At 59.6% G+C, this 18,447-nt stretch overlaps 1 protein-coding gene across 1 annotated transcript; it reads left to right on the forward strand.

Moving 5' to 3' along the window:
* The first annotated feature begins 260 nt into the window (after positions 1 to 260).
* On the forward strand, positions 261 to 17,452 carry SEMA4F (ssemaphorin 4F). Its single transcript, XM_083571252.1, has 14 exons — positions 261 to 574; positions 10,732 to 10,883; positions 11,226 to 11,285; positions 11,465 to 11,563; positions 11,804 to 11,897; positions 12,265 to 12,384; positions 12,504 to 12,646; positions 12,909 to 13,084; positions 13,817 to 13,958; positions 14,066 to 14,288; positions 14,380 to 14,492; positions 14,968 to 15,125; positions 15,593 to 15,657; positions 15,934 to 17,452. Exons 1-14 carry the CDS (start codon positions 436 to 438, stop codon positions 16,557 to 16,559), a joined length of 2,310 nt encoding a protein of 769 aa, XP_083427378.1. The 5' UTR covers positions 261 to 435; the 3' UTR covers positions 16,560 to 17,452.
* The last annotated feature ends 995 nt before the right edge of the window (positions 17,453 to 18,447 follow it).

Raw genomic sequence — 18,447 nt, forward strand, 5'->3', positions numbered from 1 at the left:
TCCTCTGGGGCTCCTTCCTTAAGGCGCTTTGCCACCTGAGGCCGGGCTTCCCCTGCTTCGGGGTCCAAGGTGCCTGCGGAACCTCCTGCCGCAGGAGGGAAGCTCTGGGGCGGGAGCCTCCTCCGCCCGCCGTGGCCTGGGGCGCCGCGCTTCTGCCTGGGCGGAGCCAGCCCCGCCAAGCCCCGCCCCCGGCCGCACCTGATCGGGCTGCGGGCGACGCTACCTGCGCGGCGGGCGGGGCTGGGAGTGCGGACCGAGTGACGTCAGCGCCCCACCTGGGAGTGGGCGGGGCCACGCGGCAGCCCAGCGAGCAGCGAGCGAGCGAGGAAGAAGGAGAAGGACGACGACACGCCGCCGCCGCCGCCGCCAGACCCGGGAGCGAGCGAGAGAGCGCGCGCGCGCCCCGACGGCCGGGTGGGCCTGGCTGTGCCCGGGATGGGGCTGGCGCGGCGCCCTCCGCCCGCGCCCCTCCGCCGCCTGCTCCTCGCCTGCCACCTCCTGCTGCTCCTGCCGCCGCCCGGGTCCTCGGGGGCGCCGCCCGCCGCGCGGCCCCGCATCGCGCGCCTCTTCCCGGGTAAGACCCCCGGGATTGCCCCCCGCGCCCCGCGCCCCCTCGCCGCCCGGCACGCCCAGGCGCGGCGCGCGCTCCCGCGGGAAGCGGCGTCTCGGGGCGCCCCGCCCGCCTGGCACGGCGATGCCCGAGCGCCTGCCTTTGCCGCAGCCGGGAGGGGAGGGGGATGCCCGCGCCCGGGCTATTGTCTCCGTCCCCTGCTGCGCGGACCCGGCTGGGCGCGGAAGGGCGAGGCTCGGAGGGGGGCTGCCGGTCCCCCGGCAACGGCACTTGCTGCAGCGGGTCCCGGGGCAGGTGGCGCCCGCTCGGAAGCCAGCATGGCCAACCCCGGAGCAAGACTCCCCCAGGGGCAAGGGTCCCTCGCGGGCCGGAGCACTGGGGTGCTGCGGGCCGCCAGCCTAGCCTGCGAGATCTTGTTGGCCTCGTCGCGTTGGAAGCGCCTCCCTGGGGCCAAGCCCCGACCCCTCGGCCTCTCAGACCCCCGAATAGAAGGAGTGGGACGGGCGGGTTGAGCGTCCAGGCTTTGCTGGAACAGCAATGCGCAACAAGCAGCGGGAGAGAGGCAAATGAATCGAGCAGAAAAGGGTGAGGAGGCCGCCTTGGACAAGAGGGTGGATTTCATGGCAAGAATGGCTGCAGAATTTTAAGGTTACAGTTATCCAGCACTTTGACAAGTCAGAATGTAGGATTGAAAACAGCAAATTACAAGCAAGCAGCATGTGGTCAATCTCGACTTCACAGGCACAAGCTGTAGTGATGATCCTCACCTTGGGGGGCTTTAAAAGAGAATTAAGACACATTAATGGGGGATGAGACTATCGGTGGCTCCTGCCATGACAGCCATGTTCTGTCTGGGGATGGCCAGCAACTGGCAGCCTCAGGTCCCAAGGGCCTCTGGGAACCCCAAGCAGGGAGGGGCTGCTCCCAGGTCCTGCTTCCTGGAATAGGCATTGACAGGCTTGATCCTATACTGTGCAGGACCAGCTATGGAAGGGAGATGCTCTTGCACCATCCACTTGCAGCCACCCGCAACCTGGTCACTTCAATAGACGGCAGCTGAAGTGCTCTTTGTGGGGCTGCCCTTGAAGACTATGCAGAAGACACATATTGTACCAGGACTGGTTGGTGCTGTGCTTGAGGGCCTGAGTCAAAGTGCTTCTGTGGCTTCTGTTTGCTTTTTAAATATGTTTTTATTAAGATTTTCCAAATGTAACAAGTGTGTCTATTTTCAAATCTTCTGTGGCTTCTGTTGGCATGCAGAGCCCTCACTGACTTGCCCCCAAACACCTGAAGCAGCGGCATCTGTCCAGACCCACCTAGATGTTGGGGTCTGCAGGGAGGCCTTGCTGGCAGCTCCACTGGGGGGGTGTGAGAGAGGGGGGGCTCTTCTTCCTGGTGGCCCCTGAGATGGTGGGGTGCCCTTCCTGGCACCCAACAGCACCTGCCCTTATTACTGTATTCATGTCATGTTAGGTAACAATGCGCCTTTTTGGGTGGAGGATGAGATCAGAATATCCCTCCTCTCATTATAGTGTTGTTGCTGTTTCTGACTCCTCTTGATTCAGTTCGTTTATGGTCTTGTAACATTTCTGTGTTGCATAGTTTGCTTCTTGTAATGTGTTGTCCATCATCCACCCTTGGACTGCATGGTGAAGGGCAGGCTGTAAATGCACAGCAACATATAAAATCCTGCAGCAAAGCGTTCTGCAAGTGTTGCATCTCTTTGGCTTGATTCTGCCGCCGGTTGTTTTGGCTGTGTTTGCCCAGGGCTGCCATGAAGAACGCTCGGTTCCCTCTGCGCCTTGCAAGTCCCGCTATGTCCTCTAATTGGTTCCTTCCCAGCAACTGCCCTGGCTTCCTCCTTGAGGACGTTGTTGCAGGCTTGAGTTGCCCTGCATTTTTAGTTATGCTCCTGGAGGCCCTTAGTCCTACTCACTGCATTCCAGACATGAGCCAGGGCAGGGGGCGCATCTAGAAGCTTTGCATTCCTCCCTACTTTAGTGCAATGCAGGGGGCCCAGGAGAAGGAAGTCACTTCTGGCCTGAAGTGACTAAGTAGCCTCAGGCATCATCATGACTTTCCCGCTTTACCCCAGTGATGGCTAAGTGTGATGATGTACAGGAAGTGCTCAGCACACTCTAAAGCTTTATACCAATGCTCAGGACTGTTACTTATTTTCAACTCACATAAGATGAAGCAGCAAACACAGCTGATGTGATCAGTTCTTGTTTTTCTCTCTGTGCATTAACCTCCTGGTATCTCAGGGAACAAACAGAGCAGAGGAGAATCCCTCTCCCTTGTTCTGCCAGAGGGCAAGGCAGGTGCGATGGGCCAATGCCCCCCCTTGCTTCTGGCTTGGTTTATAAGACCATCAGGAGAACCTGACTGCTGCTGAATCAGACCACTGGGGGCTTGGCTAGCCAGCCGGTGGGTGGAAGTTCCCGTGCAGGACTTGAGGGCGATTCCCAGCTTCCTCCCACAGCAGAGGGAGACTTCCTAGCCTAGCTGCTGAGCACTTGCTTCAAGCCCTGCTATACTGGAGAGCTCCAGTTGGGGACTCCAGGAAGGCCCATTCCCATGGCAGTGCCTAATGCAAGCCCCCCTCCCCCAACAACAGGGAGCACATTTTAAGGCTCCCAGTTCTTCCCTTTACTTGCCCCACACCCGACCCCCTGCCTGGAGTCCCCAATGAATATGTTCAAAAGCACTGGTCCCAATATGGACCTTTGGGGGACTCCACTTTCTACATCCCTCCTTTTGCAGAATTTATTCCCACGCTCTGCTTCCCCGGGGCCTCTCCTCTTATTCCTCTGGAGTCTTCGGCAGGTAGTTGACATCTGAAGTGTGGTGTCTGTTGGATCCATTCAGTCCATGGCTTGCAGATACTCTTCAGAGAACCCCAAGAACAGCCTGGGAGGCAGGAGCTTTCCCGCAGAATCTGCCCTGCTTCAGTCCTGCCTGCTCTGCTATCTGCTTGGTCATTGTGTCTCTGACAATATGTTCCACCACTTAAGCTAAGCGGTTAAGCGGTTTGTAATTTCCAGGATCCTCCTGGATCTCTTTTTAAAAACTGGTCTGTGTTGGTCATGTTCCAGTCCTCAGATATGGAGGCTGATCTGAGGGACAAGGGACATTTTTTTGTTTGCTGATCCGCCATTTCACATTTTTGCTCTTTGAGAACTCTCGGGTGGGCCAGAGGTTTGGGCCAAAGTGTGTGTTCCCTTTTTGCCTCATTTCTCAGGGAAGCTGCTCTGACTCTGCTCATTCACCATGCTGGCATCCTCTTGGCCTTCCTTGATCTGCGGATATATGGAGATATTAGCTTTCATTATTGTGGCTTTGAAACACCCCGAGGCATTCCAGAGCGAATGGCCCTTTTTACACGGCCTTTTTAACAGCCCCCTCATTTGGGGAAAGTTGCTTCTTTTGAAGTCAAACTGACTGTTGTTGACGCTTATCTTGAATGGGAGAGCACTTGGGTCACTGTTCTCAGTCCATTCAACAACACCTAACATTTCACACCAAGTGCTGGGAACCACTTTGGATCAAGCCCAAGATTGCCCTGTCTCTGGTTGGTTCCTTGGCCAGCTATTCTCGCAGACAGTGCTGGTCTAATTGAAATTGCCCATGGCTGCAGCACTTCCTCCTTGGGAGGCCTCTCTGAGTTCATTCTCCATCTCAAGATCACCCTGGGCGTTTGGGTCCCCAGGACTAAATGTCTTTAGGGCCCCCCACTGTGCAGGCCCTACGCTTGACTCCCTGGCCAAGCAGCCTGAGGGCCTGCTCCCTTGGCAAGGGCTTGCCTGGATCAGGGCTGCCCTCCTCCCGAAGCCAGGCCTGGTGGGAGAGCTGAGCCGAGGTGCCCAGTGTCATCCGAAAGGGAACAAGCCTGGCCGGGCTTTGTGGGCAGCTGGGGATAGGCTGCATGCCTGGCAGGGGTGAGGCCTTGCTTCTCTTCAGGGAAGGACTCAGCCGCTTCCCACCCGACTGGGGAGCCTGGCCTGCCCCCCCCCCCGGCCTCTGGTCACACACGGCCTGCCTTGTCTCTGTGTTGTGCCTGAGGCCCTTAGCCTTGGCCTCCTGCCCCTGGAGCACACTGGGGTGTTTGTCTGGGGGCTGTGCAGGGGCTGCCCTGCAGCTCAGCCCCCGTGGAATGTGGGGCCACATCCAGCTGGGTGCTCAGCTGCTTGCCGGGAAAGGGCAGGGCTGAGTGCCGGGATTCTGCTGCAAGAGGGCGGAGGCTGGGATCTCTGGGGTGCCCAGCTGGGCTCTCCCCTGGGGCTGCTCCGAAAGGGGCCTGGGCTGGGGCAGGATGGCTCCCTTACCCCGCCTGATCTGACCACCTCCGGGGTTCCTCCTCCCCCTCTGGGGTGCTGAGGAGAGGTGGGGCAGCAGGAGCCTCTGCAAGGAGGGGATCCATTGTCTGGGCAGGAGTCACTGTAGCAAGGGCTCTTCTCCTGGTCACTGCCTGGCAGTGTGTCTTGTGATGGCTGGGGGCCTGTGCCAGGTTTCCAGGGCTGTGGGTTTAGGCAAGCCACTGAACAGTGCTGCACAGGGAACCGCAAATACCTGCAGAATAAGGAGCCAAAATGGACTGAATTCTGTACATCAATAGATTTTAGCAGGGAGGCAAAACCTTTCAGTGTAGGAATGCTGCCTTAAGCCAAGTCTTAGCCATTGGGGCCCCTGTAGCTCAGCACGGGCAGGCAGCAGCAGCCCTGCAGGGCCCAGGCAGATGTCTCAACTGACCCTCCTGGCAGCCGCCGATGGTCTTGTCCTGGGCTACAGGGTCTCTGGGTGCTGCTTTCCCATGGCTTTGGGATGTGCCCTCCTGTGTAGCTCCCCAGGCCTGCAGACGGGGGCAGATCCTCCGCCTTCCTTTGCAGTGGCCAGGCGGGTGATGCTCCTTGGCCAGGTGGGCAGGGACGTTCTTGCCTAGGCGGAATGATGTGGCCTGTGCATCTGACTGTGGCCCGGGGCTAGTTTAAGTGGCGGCTGCCAATCCCTGAGAAGGGAGGAGCCCAGCCGGCAAGAGGCCCCAGGGGGAGGCTGGTTCTCTGGCATGTTCACGGGGCCGCCCAGGTGTCGGGAACAAGCCACCGGCAGATGGGTGGGGCTGTGGGTGGGGAGTCCCTCTTGGCACTGGGGAGTGCCTGGCACAGGGGGTGGCATGTATGAGCCCCTGGGCCCCCTTTCCCTTGGTCAGAGGGTGGTCTTGAGGGCTGGGGGGCTGGCACTTCTTGCAGGGGAGCTGCTTCCCTTGGCCCCACTCCTTCCAGCTGCCTGGCCTACTCTGCAAAGTGGAATGGGGCCTGCTTCCTCTCTGGGGCTGCATGCCCTCCATTGGCCTGCCTGTGTTGAGCAGACACAGGATCTCTCCCTCTGGCATCAGCAGGGCAGCCCTGGAGTGGGGAAGGGCCCTTTGCTGTGAAACGGCCCCCTTGGGGCTGTGGGGCTGCCTCTCTGGGACCGCCAGAGCCCCCAGCCCTGCTTTGCCCGTTGTGCGGCACCTGACTGCTTGCAGCCGCGGAGGTTCCTCTTTAATTAGCGGCAGGGATTTCTCCGAGCAAAGCCAGCGGCCGCCTTATCTGCTGCCGGGAACTGCCATCACCCACAGAGATCACGTTCCCACACTCTGGTGCTTCCCACACAGGCTCTTGCTGGGGGGGGTGCTGAGGGGGGGCTCAGTGGTTACTTGAAGGCTACTGAAATGGCAGACTTGACACTGATTCCTTCCTGGGCGGGGGCAACTCCCTTTGTCTCCAGTGAGTCTTCAGCCCCCCCCATGCAACCCCCCATGCTGTTCAGATGGCCCTTCCTGGAGCTGAAGAGCTTTGAGAAGCAGGTGTGGGTGTTGTGGGAAAGGGGCAGGGTGGGGGGGACCCAAGGAGAGGGGAGCCCCACATGCTCTGGGTCCTTCCAGCTCTGGAGCTCTCCTCAGGTGCTTCTGAGACTGGCTGGGGATGCCAGGCCCCTTGGTTCTGCTTCTGTTGTGGGGGGGGGGTGGCCCCCAAGCAGAGCAGAACACCTTTTGAGGGACCCTCCTTCCCTCATTGTGAAGCCCCCAATATCTACTGATTCTTCTTTCCACTTCTTCATTCACCTGCCTGCCTTGCCTGGGGCCTGATCTCTCACTGGCTCAACCTGGGGATCAGTAGCAGAAGCCCCCCCATGATATGGTTGCAGTGGGGAGGGGGCCCCTTTGCTGCGAGGCAGACCCCCCTGCAAAGGGCCTTGGCTCAGAACCTGCTTTCTGTGTGGGAGCTTCCAGGTTCAAGCCCCAACTGCTGCCAGTCAGTGTGGGCAGTGCTGAGCTTGATGGACAATGGGGTCTGACTCAGGCAAAGGCCACTGCCTCCATTTGCCCCGCTTGTGTTGCTGCCACTTTAAGGGCCGTGATGACAGATGTGCGCAGAGAGCAGAGCAGGATCATTGCAGCTACAGCAGTCCTTGTAGATGCCCCCCCCCCACTGGTTGAAAACCTCCAGAGGTGGGATGGGGGAGAGTCCACATCCCGGATGGGTGGCTCTCCAGTCTCTGCTCTAAATCCTCCACCCTTCGTGGCTCCCAGGCAGAATCTGCTCCTTTCACCCTTCCTAGTGTTGGGTCTCAATCCAAACTCTCTCCCTTGTCATTTGAACCCTCAGCAGCAGAAAGCAGATCTGCTCCATCATCCGGCAAAGTGGCAGCGCTTCCAATGCCCACATGTGGCTGTTGTGTCGCCCCTTCTTTGGGCGGAGCATCTCTCAGCTTCCCACCGACAGGATTTTGTCTTCAGCCCCCCATCCTTGCGGCCGTCCTCTGGACACTTTCCCATTTGTCCAGCCCTAGACACGGCCCTTTAGGTGAGATGGCAAGGCTAAGCGAAAGCGAGTGGGTCCATTAGGACAGGTCTGCGTCAGGCCTTTGGGCTGCCGGATCCTGCAGCTGACTCATTCTGTAACTTGTGGTCTCCTCCGAAACCCTGAGTTCCTTTCTATATGACTGGATGACCTTTAAGGTTCCTCCCGATTCTATCAGCCAGATGACACCCAGCCTGTTTTTTGTCCATCAGCTTATTCTTCCCTGCTTAAGTGCAGAGTTTTACATTTAATCTCTGTTGAAATTCCTTTTGTTAGTTTTCTCCATCTGTTTCTGTTGACTTCAAACTCCAGCAATGGCTGGACTTCACCATCTCAGGCCTTTTGTAAAGGGCGGCTGGAGGCAGTGATGGCTACCAGCTTGAATGGCTTTAAAAGAGGATTAGACAAATTCATGGCGGAGGAGAGGGCTCTCGGAGGCTCCTAGCCCTGGTGACTCTGTTCCTCTTCAGCTACCAGGGACAGAATCCAACGAGACTGAATGTTGGAAGATTCAGATGGATAAGAGGAAGGAGGCAGAGGCAGTAATGTCTCTGAAGGCCAGTTTCTGGAAACCACGGGAGGAGAGAAGTCTCTCGTTCTCACATCCTGCTTGTGGTTTTCCAGAGGCATCTAGGAGAACAGGATGCTGGACTAGATGGGGGGGGGCTGTTGTAGTTCTCGGCAACTTTGATGGCTTCTGAAAAAAGGCTATTTAACTCACATGGTAGATTCTGGTGGCAGACGTGGCGTGCAGAGCCCGGATGGAGGTGGGGGCAGGTTGGGAGAGGGGCCCTCCTTCCGTGGGGCATCATGGCGAGGCAGGGAGGCCCTGGCCCTGGGAGGCCCATGGCTTGTGCTGTGGGGGTGGGCTCAAAACAAGGTGTGGAAAGATGGTTTCCTGCCTTGGATGGCCACGTGGGATTATGTGGGTCCTGGGCTGGGGCATTGAGCCCTGAGCCAGAAGAATGTGGGCCCAGCCCAAGGCTTTGCTGTCTGAGCCCTAGCCTGGCTACGGAGCCACCGCCGCTCCCTGCCAACCCAGCCATGGGGGACTTGGCTGTGCCTGGCCACCTTGCATGCCACTCTGGCCACGGCCTGCTGTCACCGCGGACCATCTGGCCTGGCCGGGGACGATGGTGGCAGCTGCCCCTGCCTCTCTTCCCCCACTCTCAGCAAGGCGGCTAGTGCAGAAGCCTTTCTGCAGCGCTGCTCTGGCCTCTGGCTGCTCCTTCAGATTTCTGCTCTCAAAAGATGTGATTGTTTGTGGCTCTCTGCGTGCTTGTGCTCAGACAATGCCTGCCAGGCCAGGCCCTGAGGCGCCAGCCCCCTCACAGGCTGCCCCACCCGCCCTCAGCCTTGAGCCTCCGTGCGCTGACAAGGAAGCAGTTTGAAAGCATACCAGTGCAGGTAGATAAATCGGTATAGCTGCAGCAGGAAGGTAAACGGCATTTCTGTGCGCTCTGGTTTCTGTCACGGGTCCCGTTGTGCCGGAAGCAGCTTAGTCCTGCTGGCCACATGACCCGGAAAGCTGTCTGTGGACAAACGCCGGCTCCCCTGGCCTGAAAGCGAGATGAGCGCTGCAACCCCAGAGTCGCCTTTGACTGGACTTAACCATCCAGGGGTCCTTTACCTTAGATCCTCTGGAGTGGGCCCACGAAAGGAGTGCCTGGGGTGGGTGGTGGGCAGGCCACCCCATTCCCACCAGTTCACTGGCTGCAGCAGCACTGGACCTTGTCAGATGGGGAGGGACAGGTCTTGTCTGCATCACTTCTGCATGCACACAAACGGGAAGGGGGGAGAGCAGTGGCCTTTGAGGTGCAAGGAAACTGAAGGAAGGTCTGGTTGCCTCCCCTCAGAAATATTGCAGAGCTGTGGGGCGGGGTGGGGGTTGACTCTCCTGTGATGAAAGGACTTTTTTGTTTAGGGAAAAGGCAAGGGAAGTGGGGCATGGAAGAGGTGCACAGAGCCAGGCCTGGCCGGGAGAACATGGGCAGAACAATGTTTTCCTCTCTTTCTCTTAACCCTGGGAGTTCTGGGCATCCGGTGAAGCTGAGGGTTGGGAGGTTCAGGTCTCCTCTGCAAGTGCCACCAGCTGCCCACCTGGGTGGCAGTCCCTGAAGGCGACTGGCAGGCAGTCTCTGTGCTGCTGCCCTTTCCTGCAACGCCCTTCCTGGGATGTTTGCTGAGAAGTCGGTGGCTGCCAAAGGTCAGCCTAATAATCATTCTTGGAAGCTTCCTGCTGGCAGCGCTGCCCCTTTTCTTCCTGCTCCTTGAGGGGGGCTGAGAAATGTCCTGATAACTGCCCCCCAACAGCCTTCTCTTTGTTGGGCCTTTCTCTTTGCCTTTTATAGCAAAATAGGGACCCCACCAGCTGCTATGCGAAAAAGGAAAGCAGCAATTAAAGCACATCCTGTTGAAAGTGGCTGATTCTGCAGCAAAAGCCCTTCCCTTCCCCATGAGGCCCCTCTCTCGCTCCCCACCCCAGGGACCCCCACCCCACAGTGGGGGAGAGTCTTGCTGTCAAGCAGGAACTTGTGGTCCCCCACATCCAGCCAATCGCTGAGAGCCAGGCCCCACAGCAGGAGATGAGGGGAGCCTGCAGCCCTTCTCGGGGTGAGAGCAGCATGGCCAGAGGACTGTCATCTGCTGGGTCCTCCCTTGGCCCAAGAGGCTGCGGATGAGCTACTCAGGCAACCCTGCAAGTGGTCCAGGACTGGGCGCTGAGCGTGGCGACTGCCTCTGTGCCTGGGCAGCTCTGGACATAGGGCAGGTGGCACCCAGGCATGGCTGGCATTGGGTGGGTGCAGCTGGCACAGGCTGTGGCCCCACTCCTTGGAGGGCGAAGGCTGGAGGTGATGCTTGCTGCCACCATTTATTTTATTTTATTTTTACTGAATTTTTATACCTCCCTATAGCTGGATGTCTCTGGGCAGTTCACAGAAAATATCACAATATATAAAGTCAAAATAAGAACAATAACCCAGTAACACCCAGTAATATGGGAGGGAGGGGGGCCTTCCTGTCTGGACGTGCCCAGTCCCCTCTCTGCCCAGGGCTGCACACAAGCCCTGTGGGGATGGAGGCTCTGGGGCGATGCCTCCCCAGGGCTAAAGGAGGCACTCCTGCCCCCCGACCCCTTCTCCTGTGCTGCGTCTTTCAGTGCACTGTGGGGAGGGGGGCAGAGCTGGCCCCTCCTGGCACTGGCCGGGGGCTTGCATGTCTTTGGCTGCTCCCCACCTTTGAATTGCTGCCCCCATGCCTGGCATACGCCTTGGGTGCTGTGTGCCGGCCAGTCACCCGCGGGTGCTCTCTTTGCAGAGGTGGAGGGTCTGGTGCAGCGATTCTCTCACGAGGCCATTTCCAACTACAGCACCTTCCGGGTGGATCCCCGATCCCACATGCTCTACGTGGGAGCCAAGGACACCCTCCTCGCCCTGCCTGTGGGCACCATCAGTCAGGGGGCCAAGAAGGTGAGCTGGGTGGCAGCCGAGTCCCCAGGGATGGTTGGGGGGCCTGAGCCCTGTGGCCCCTGCCCTCCTTTTACCTCTGTCGCTTGGGCAGGGAGCAACTGGGGCAGGGCAAGGCGGTGGGGTTTTTTGGGGGGGGGGGGAGGTGTTTCTGCCATCCTGGCCAAGGTGCCTCTGCTGGGCCAGGAGCATCAGATGGTGGCCCTGCCTGCCTCTCCCTTGCTTGGGTGGGGATCACAGCCCCGCTGCATGGAGCAGGAAGGGTCTTCTGTGCCCCACTCCCCGGGTGGGGGAGGGGAAGATGGCCACTGGCAAGCCTTGGGGCTTTTCTTCACTGTCTTCCAGATAGCCTGGAATGTGCCTGAGAATCTCCAGATCTCTTGCACCTTGAAAGGGAAAAAAGAGGTAAGTGCTGCTGGGGGCTTGTGGGGCGGGACCCCCGAGGGCTCTCAGTGTTGCTGTGGAGCTGCCCATATCCTGGAGCCCCACAGAGCAAAAGGCTCCCCCCAAGGCCAGGAGGGGGGGGGGTTCCTGGCCTCTCCCTCTCGCACCCGGCTGATGGCTGCTTCCCTCTCGCCTCCCAGGCCGAATGCCACAACTTCATTCGCATCCTGGAGTTTGCCAACCAGACGCACCTCTTTGTCTGTGGGACCTTCTCCTTCAGCCCCCAATGTGGCTACATTGTGAGTGGCTGCCTGGCTCAGCCGTGTGTGTGTGTGTGTGTCTTGCAAGCGCTACCCTTCAACTTGGGGGGGTCTGTATTGCTTCCACCCTGACTGGGACAGATGTCTTTCAGCCCTGGGGAGGGGCAACTCCGCAAAACCCCTTGGCACCTGCTGGAGGGTTTCAGAGGGTAGGGGCCCCACACCCCCTTCCATGCTGTTCACGTGCAGACATGGCTGGGGGTCCTTCCTCTCTTGCAGAAAGTGAGCGACTTCCGCACTGTGGAGCGGCAGGAGAGTGGGCGAGGGAGGTGCCCCTTTGAGCCCCTGCAGCCGTCTGCAGCCATCATGGCAGGTATGGGGGGAGGGGCGCATCAAGGGGGGGCTTGTGAGGGTCTGGCAGAACAGTGCAGCACCCACAAGCCAGGGGCCACCTCAGGTGCCTCCGTGGGTGGCTGGGGAGTGCCAAGCCCCTTGTTCCTGCTTCTGTTGTGGGGTGGGGGCCGGATCCTTCCCTGCCCTCGTCCAGTTGCCCTTCTGGCTCCTCCTTGCCATGGATGTAGCTGCCCTGGCCTTTGTCCCTCTTGGCTCCTCCCCTTTCGTCTTCAGCCTGGCCGCTCTGCTGGTGTGCGGCCACTTGCACCCCCATCTATGAAGCCTTGAGGTGGCCCTTCCCGCCCCCCATGTCCTGCCCTTTCCTGCTATGCCTCTTTGCCCCCTAGATGGCGTCCTGTATGCAGCCACAGTCAACAACTTCCTGGCCACGGAGCCCATCATCTCCAGAGCCACAGGGAACCCTACAGAGTTCATCCGAACAGAAAACTCCGTGGCCTGGCTGAATGGTGAGCTGGCGAAGGCAGCGGCTGCTGTGGTTGGGCAGGGTGGTGTCTTGGGATCAGGGCCTGGCGGGGGGCTGGAGAAGTCCTTGCATGGAGCTTTGCTTGTTTTTTCCGCTGCCCAGATCCCGAATTTGTGGCCTCGGCTTTTGTGCGGGAGAGTGAGAACGGCGAAGATGACAAGATCTACTTCTTCTTCACGGAGACTGCGCGCGAGTACGACTTCTACGAGAAAGTCAAGGTTGCGCGCGTGGCCAGAGTCTGCAAGGTCAGTGCCCTGATGGGGGGCGGGGGGCTCTGGGGCTGAGGCCTGGTGCCCAGCTGGTTCTCCCTCTTCCCTGGAAGCCCCATGTCCTCCTTCCTTATGGGGCTGTGACCCACTTCCTGCTTCAGCTGGCCTTCCACTCTTTGCCCCAACCACCTTGGCTCAGTGCCCCCGCACCATCTCCCCCAACCCAAAATGTCTGCTGGGGTGGGGGCTCCTTGCTGTGCCTGCATTGCCCCCTCCATCTCTGCCCACTTGTCTGCAGGGAGACTTGGGAGGCCAGAAGACGCTGCAGAAGAGGTGGACAACCTTCCTCAAGACGCAGCTGGTCTGCTCAGACCCTCAGAGCGGCACCGTCTTTGGCATCCTGAAGGACGTGGTCACTTTGTCGTCAGACAACTGGAACGCCACCATTTTCTATGGGGTCTTTGCAGCCCACAGGTGAGGGAGGCGAAACCCATGGCAAGGCCACCTTTGGGGCGGGCAGGGTAGGAGGGAAGGTGCCTCCCTCTGGGCTGCTCCACCAGGCAGGCTTTTCTCTGCCCAGATGTGGGTGCGGCGGCAACATCAACATGGGCTCTTGCTTCTCTCTTGCTGGGACACCTTGTCCTGCCTGCCACCCTGGGCACAGTGCCAGCCAGCCTTGGCAGAGGCAGCCAGCGCTGAAGAGGGAGGAGCAGGACTTGGCTTGGTCTGTTTCTGGAAGGCGGAAGGAGCGGCAGGACGCCTTGGCAAGGCTTGGCTGCTGGATCAGACCAGAGGGGAAGCCCCAAAGCTGGACCTGAATGCCAGCTGCCTCTTTCCTGTGCTTGTTGCTTAGCAGAGAGGTTTCAGAGGTAGACTGCCCTTGGAAATGGGGGCTCCACTCACCTGCTGTGGCAACCAGCTTCTTTCCTTGCTCCTTTCCAAGCCATCCCTGCTTGGTGGTTGGGGTCAGTCTCCACGAATCCTTTCTGGGTTGCATAATGGAGGGCTTTGCTCTCGACTTTCCTGGATTCCCTCCCAGCCAGTTTCATTGGGGGCCGAGATGGAGGTGAAAGGGGAAGGCCAGTGGCAGAATGGCTGGCCTGGCAGGGGGAGGCTGCTTTGCTGGGGGGTGCTGTCTCAGCTGGCAGAGCAGGGCTCCACTCCCCCCGCCCCCCTGAGTGAGGCTGCCTTGCTGGTGCCTTTCAGGAAGGAGGGGAGTGCCATTTGCGCCTACAGCCTGCAGGATATCCAGAGGGCCATGGCTGGACGCTTCAAGGAGTTCCGGCGCGACTGCGACAAGTGGACAAGTGTCATGCAGGACGATGTTCCTGACCCACGGCCGGGGGCAGTGAGTGAGGCCCAGGGGGGTGCTGCATTGGGTGCTGGGTGGCCTGGGTCCCCTGGGCTTGAGCAAAGCCCCCCGATCCTGAGCCCCCCATCCTCTCTTCCCCTCAGTGTGTCACCAAGAGCCTGAAGCTGGAGGGGATCGGGTCCACGCTGGCCCTCCCAGACCGAGTCCTGACCTTTGTTCGTGACCATCCTCTCATGGACGAGCCTGTCCACCCGCAGCAGGGCTCTCCACTGCTGGTCCAGCTGAACACCCAGTACTGCCGGCTGGCTGCCCACCGGGTCAGGGCGCTCTCTGGGCAAGAGTATGATGTCCTGTACCTGGGAACAGGTAAGGAGGTGGCTGGGCAGCAGGTAGGCATGCCAAGTGGGGAGGCAGGTATCGGAGGGGGCCAGGCTGAACTGCCCTTCTGCTCCTCCAGAGGACGGACACCTGCACAAGGTGGTCAGGACCAGCCAAGAAACCTCCTGGGTGATAGAGGACCTGGAGCTGTTTGCTGAGGCTCAGCCCATCCGCAACCTGCAGCTCCACCAGGTGAGTGACCTGTGGGTCTGGCCTGGCCCAGAAGGCTCAAGGGGTCCCAGGGCCAATGGGATCTTCTCTCTCTGGCCCTGGGACCCCCATCCAAAAGGGCTGGACTTGGCCTTCCTTGCCCTCCTTTTGGAGGAAGGGGGGAGCCTGGCTCCTCTTCAGGGTCCAGCCCTTCGTGGCCCCTGCCAGACAGTGGGAAGCTGTCCGGCTGAGTGAACAGGGAAACTGCCCCTCCTTCCTTCTTGGAAAGGGAACAGTTCCTGATCCTCCCAACTCTGCTTCTCTGTCTCTGCAGAATGGCCAGGGCAGCACTTGGGCGGCTGCTCCACATTTGCCCCCCAATGGCCACAGCTGCCCCCATGTGGGAGATGCTGCGCACCTGAGGGACCTTTCCCTCACATGCATCTTTGCAGACTCCCTCCTTGGGACCCCCCCCAATCTCCCAATGAGCAACTCTCTCTTCTTGCTTCCTCTGCAGAACTGGCTCTTTGTGGCTTCTGACAGCGAAGTGACCCAGATCAGCACCTCCACCTGTGCCACGTACAGGACATGCCAGCAGTGTGTCCTGGCCAGAGACCCAGCCTGTGCTTGGAGCAGGGAGCAGGGGGCCTGCATGGACCACCATGGGCAGGCTGGGTGAGTGAGGGTGGGGGCTTGGGGGCCCAGCTGCAAAAGCAGAGCTGCCAGGGCCCCAATGCAGCTGGCAGGCCTTCCTAGGTGCAGCTTCAGAAGCACCTCTGCTTGGAGTTGGGGGAGCCTGGAGCGATAGACTCTGCTGCCAGCCAGTGTCGGGGTTGGGGAGGTCACCACGGACATTATTACTATTATTTATTGAACTTATATACTGCCCTATATCGGGGGGTCTCAGCGTGATTCATAAAATAAAATCAAGATATAAAACCACAAAATACCTAATAAAAATAAAACCAACCCAATAGCCGCCCCCAAACCACATTTTAAAAGGACATCACTGTGCACGGCCAGCGGGCAGCAAGCAGAGCCTTCTCTCAAAGCAGGAGGCTCGTTGGGTGCTGGGCCTCTCGGAAGGCTGCCTCTTTGCCCAGCTGCTTTGCTCAGCAACTGCCCCCTTTCCCTCTCCTCAGCCTGGTCCAGGATATGACGGCAACCAAGGTGCTGGCGCTGTGCCCCACAGAGGAAGGCCTTGCAGGTGCGTCCAACCTTCTCCTGCAGAGAGGAAGTGCCCAGGGAGCTCCCTCTGACAGTCAGCTGTGGGGCGGGAGAGATGACCTGTGGGGGGCTAGAGGGGGAATTGTGAAGCGGGGAAGGAGGTTTCGGTGGGGTGCCGCCTGGGCATCAGCTGCCACAGTATGAAGATTTGGGGGGATGGGCACCTCAGCCTCTGCTCATGGGCTGTCCTGGTGCTTCCACCCCCTCCCCAGTTCCTGCTGCCCTCTGAATCCCTTGCCTTCCTTTTCCCCAACAGAGGCTGCCCCGGTGGTCGAAATCCTGGCCCCCCTGTCTGCCCGCGTGGTCCTGCCCTGCGCCCCACAGTCTGCCTGGTCCAGCTGCGAGTGGCAGAGGCCTTCCCAAGACACCTCCGCCTACGTCCTGCGCAGGGATGGGCTGGAGTTCACGGCTGCCGCAGCCACGCTGGGCGAGTACACCTGCCGCTGCACAGAGCGAGGGGTGGGCGGGGTGGTGGCTGCCTACAGCCTGGTGCTTGGCGGGCGGGAGGCCAGCAGTGCCCCTCGCTCAGAGGAGCGCAGCTACAGCGTCCTGGTGGGGGTGCTCTGCTTTGTGCTGGGTGTCCTGGTGAGCAGCGGCTGCCTCCTCGTGCACGAGCGGCGGCGGAGGGAGCGCCTCCAGCGGGAGCTGATTTGCCGCGAGCGGAACGGGCTGGACCTGATGCAGTCGACCACCACCAGCTGCAGCCACGAGCCCCAGACGCCCAGCTCCCCCGAGGATGAGCGCCACCCGCTGGCCAACAGCAAGAAGAACGGCAGCCTCAACGGCTACCCCCACCTCTACATCAATGAGCTGGACACGGAGCAGGCCCGCATCTACCTGGCAGGGGTCCCCCTGGCCAAGTGTGACGAAACCTCCATCTAGAAGGGGGCGTCCAGCTCACTCTTGCCGGATGGCTCTCTGGAAGTGGCTGCTCCACTGCAGCCAGGCTGCTGAGATCTCTCTGGGGCCAGGGCAAGTTTGTTTGGGGGCCAGCTGGGCTGCTGCTGCTCCTGGCAGAAGGCCAGGCTGAGCAACTCCTTCCTATGTTGGGAGACCAGAGGGTCCCCCTGGCTTTCTGGTAGCCAGGGAGAAGCAGGGGGCTGTGAGAGAGGCCGCAGGGCTGGTTTCCAGGGCCTGGAGAAGCCCCTGACTGTGCCTGTGTGATGCGTACTGGAAAGTTCGGTTTGCCTGCCTGCCGCCCTCTCTGCAGAGGCTCAGCCATGTTGCCCGAGGGGGCCGTGAGCGCCTGGCCCTGGGACCTGCTGTGAAGGACGTGCCAAAGTGCCCAGTGAGGGGCGGTGCCTTGGCACATGGAGCCCCCTTGCCAGCTGCAGCGGCAGCACCTGGAATGTTTACTGGGGGGTGACCTGTTCCCCTCACCACCCACCTCCATTTCAATCCCTGCAGCTGCTCTTTGGACAGAAGAAGGCAGGCAGACTGCCCCCCCCCTTCCTAGCAGATTCGGACTGATAAATGTGAAGGATGCTCCGTGTGGGAGCAAAGGACCTTTTGGAATACCTCCCTCCTGCTCAGCCTCGGAGGGACACAGACTGTGGTCCCCCCCCTTTTGAATGTGGCCAAATGTGTACCCCCTTTGATCTCATATCCTGGATCTCTGCCTCCCCCCCCCTTTTGATGTCCCACAGGGTTTTTGCTTCCTAAGAAGCTGTACCAGGGACCATCTTTCTGTGAAACGGGTGTTGTGCTCTCCTACTGTTGTATTTTGGTTGTTTTAATTTCTTGGTTTTGTGACTTATTAAAAGGGATGAAACTTAGGAGCCCAGTCTCTCTTGTGCTCGAATCCTGCTTGCTGGTTTCCCACAGGCTGCTGCTTGGCAGCTGTGAGAACAAGAAGCTGCTCCAGGTGGGCCAGTGGTCTGACCCAGCAGGCCCTGCTTATGTTTTTAGTTCCAACTAGCAGGAGGAGGGGTGGCCTGGCCAGTGGGGGTGGGGGTGGGCTGTGCTAGAAGTACCCCTCCCCCTGCTGGCCCGGCCACAATCCCAAACAAGCCAAGTTGCAGCGGGGAGCCTAGGCTGTGAACCCTCCTGCCTGGCCCTGCCACAGCACCCCCTTAACTGTCTGCTCTGCAGCCTTTCAGAGAGCATTTGTGTCTGTCTCCAAGGCATGTTTCTTCACCTGCTCTGAAGTGCATTTGTGCCCAATTGTTTGAAATTCACCAGAGCTACCTGGTTGGCATAATTGGAAGGGATCCAAAGGATCATCTAGTCCCACCCCCTAAACATACCCAGCTCCTTCAAGCACTCCTTGTAAGGCTTAATTTCCGGAGCCTTGATCATCTTGGTTGCCCTCCTCTGCACAGGTTCCACATAAAGTGGGACAGTCGGAAGGGGACCCCAAGGGTCATGGAGGCCAATCGGGAGAAGCCCTGCCAGAGGACCGCACCACCTCAGGCAGAAGGTGCCTGAATTTTTATGCAGCGATGATTCTCCTGACCCCGCCTGTTACACAATCAAGCCAGCTTCCGGCTTCGAAGTGGAATTGTGTCCTTTGTGTACCAAGGGTGCGACTCCGGCCTGGTTGTCGTTAGGAGAAAGACTGCAGCCCTTTGCCCCAAAGAACAGCCCCTCCCAGCTGGGCTTGCATCCTCCCTCCCGGAACAGTGAGGGGACTTTTCTCCCAAGTCACGCGGGAGGCGCTGAGCTCTGCTCGCTCCACGAGGGTCGACCCACTGAGGCTTCCGCGGGGCGGAGAACGCAAGCGGAAAAGCCGCCGACCAGCGGCTACACGCCCTCCGGGGTCCCCTTCCAG

The sequence above is a fragment of the Podarcis filfolensis genome, assembly GCF_964270895.1.
Source record: "Podarcis filfolensis genome assembly, chromosome: 9".
In the NCBI taxonomy this organism is placed as follows: domain Eukaryota; kingdom Metazoa; phylum Chordata; class Lepidosauria; order Squamata; family Lacertidae; genus Podarcis; species Podarcis filfolensis.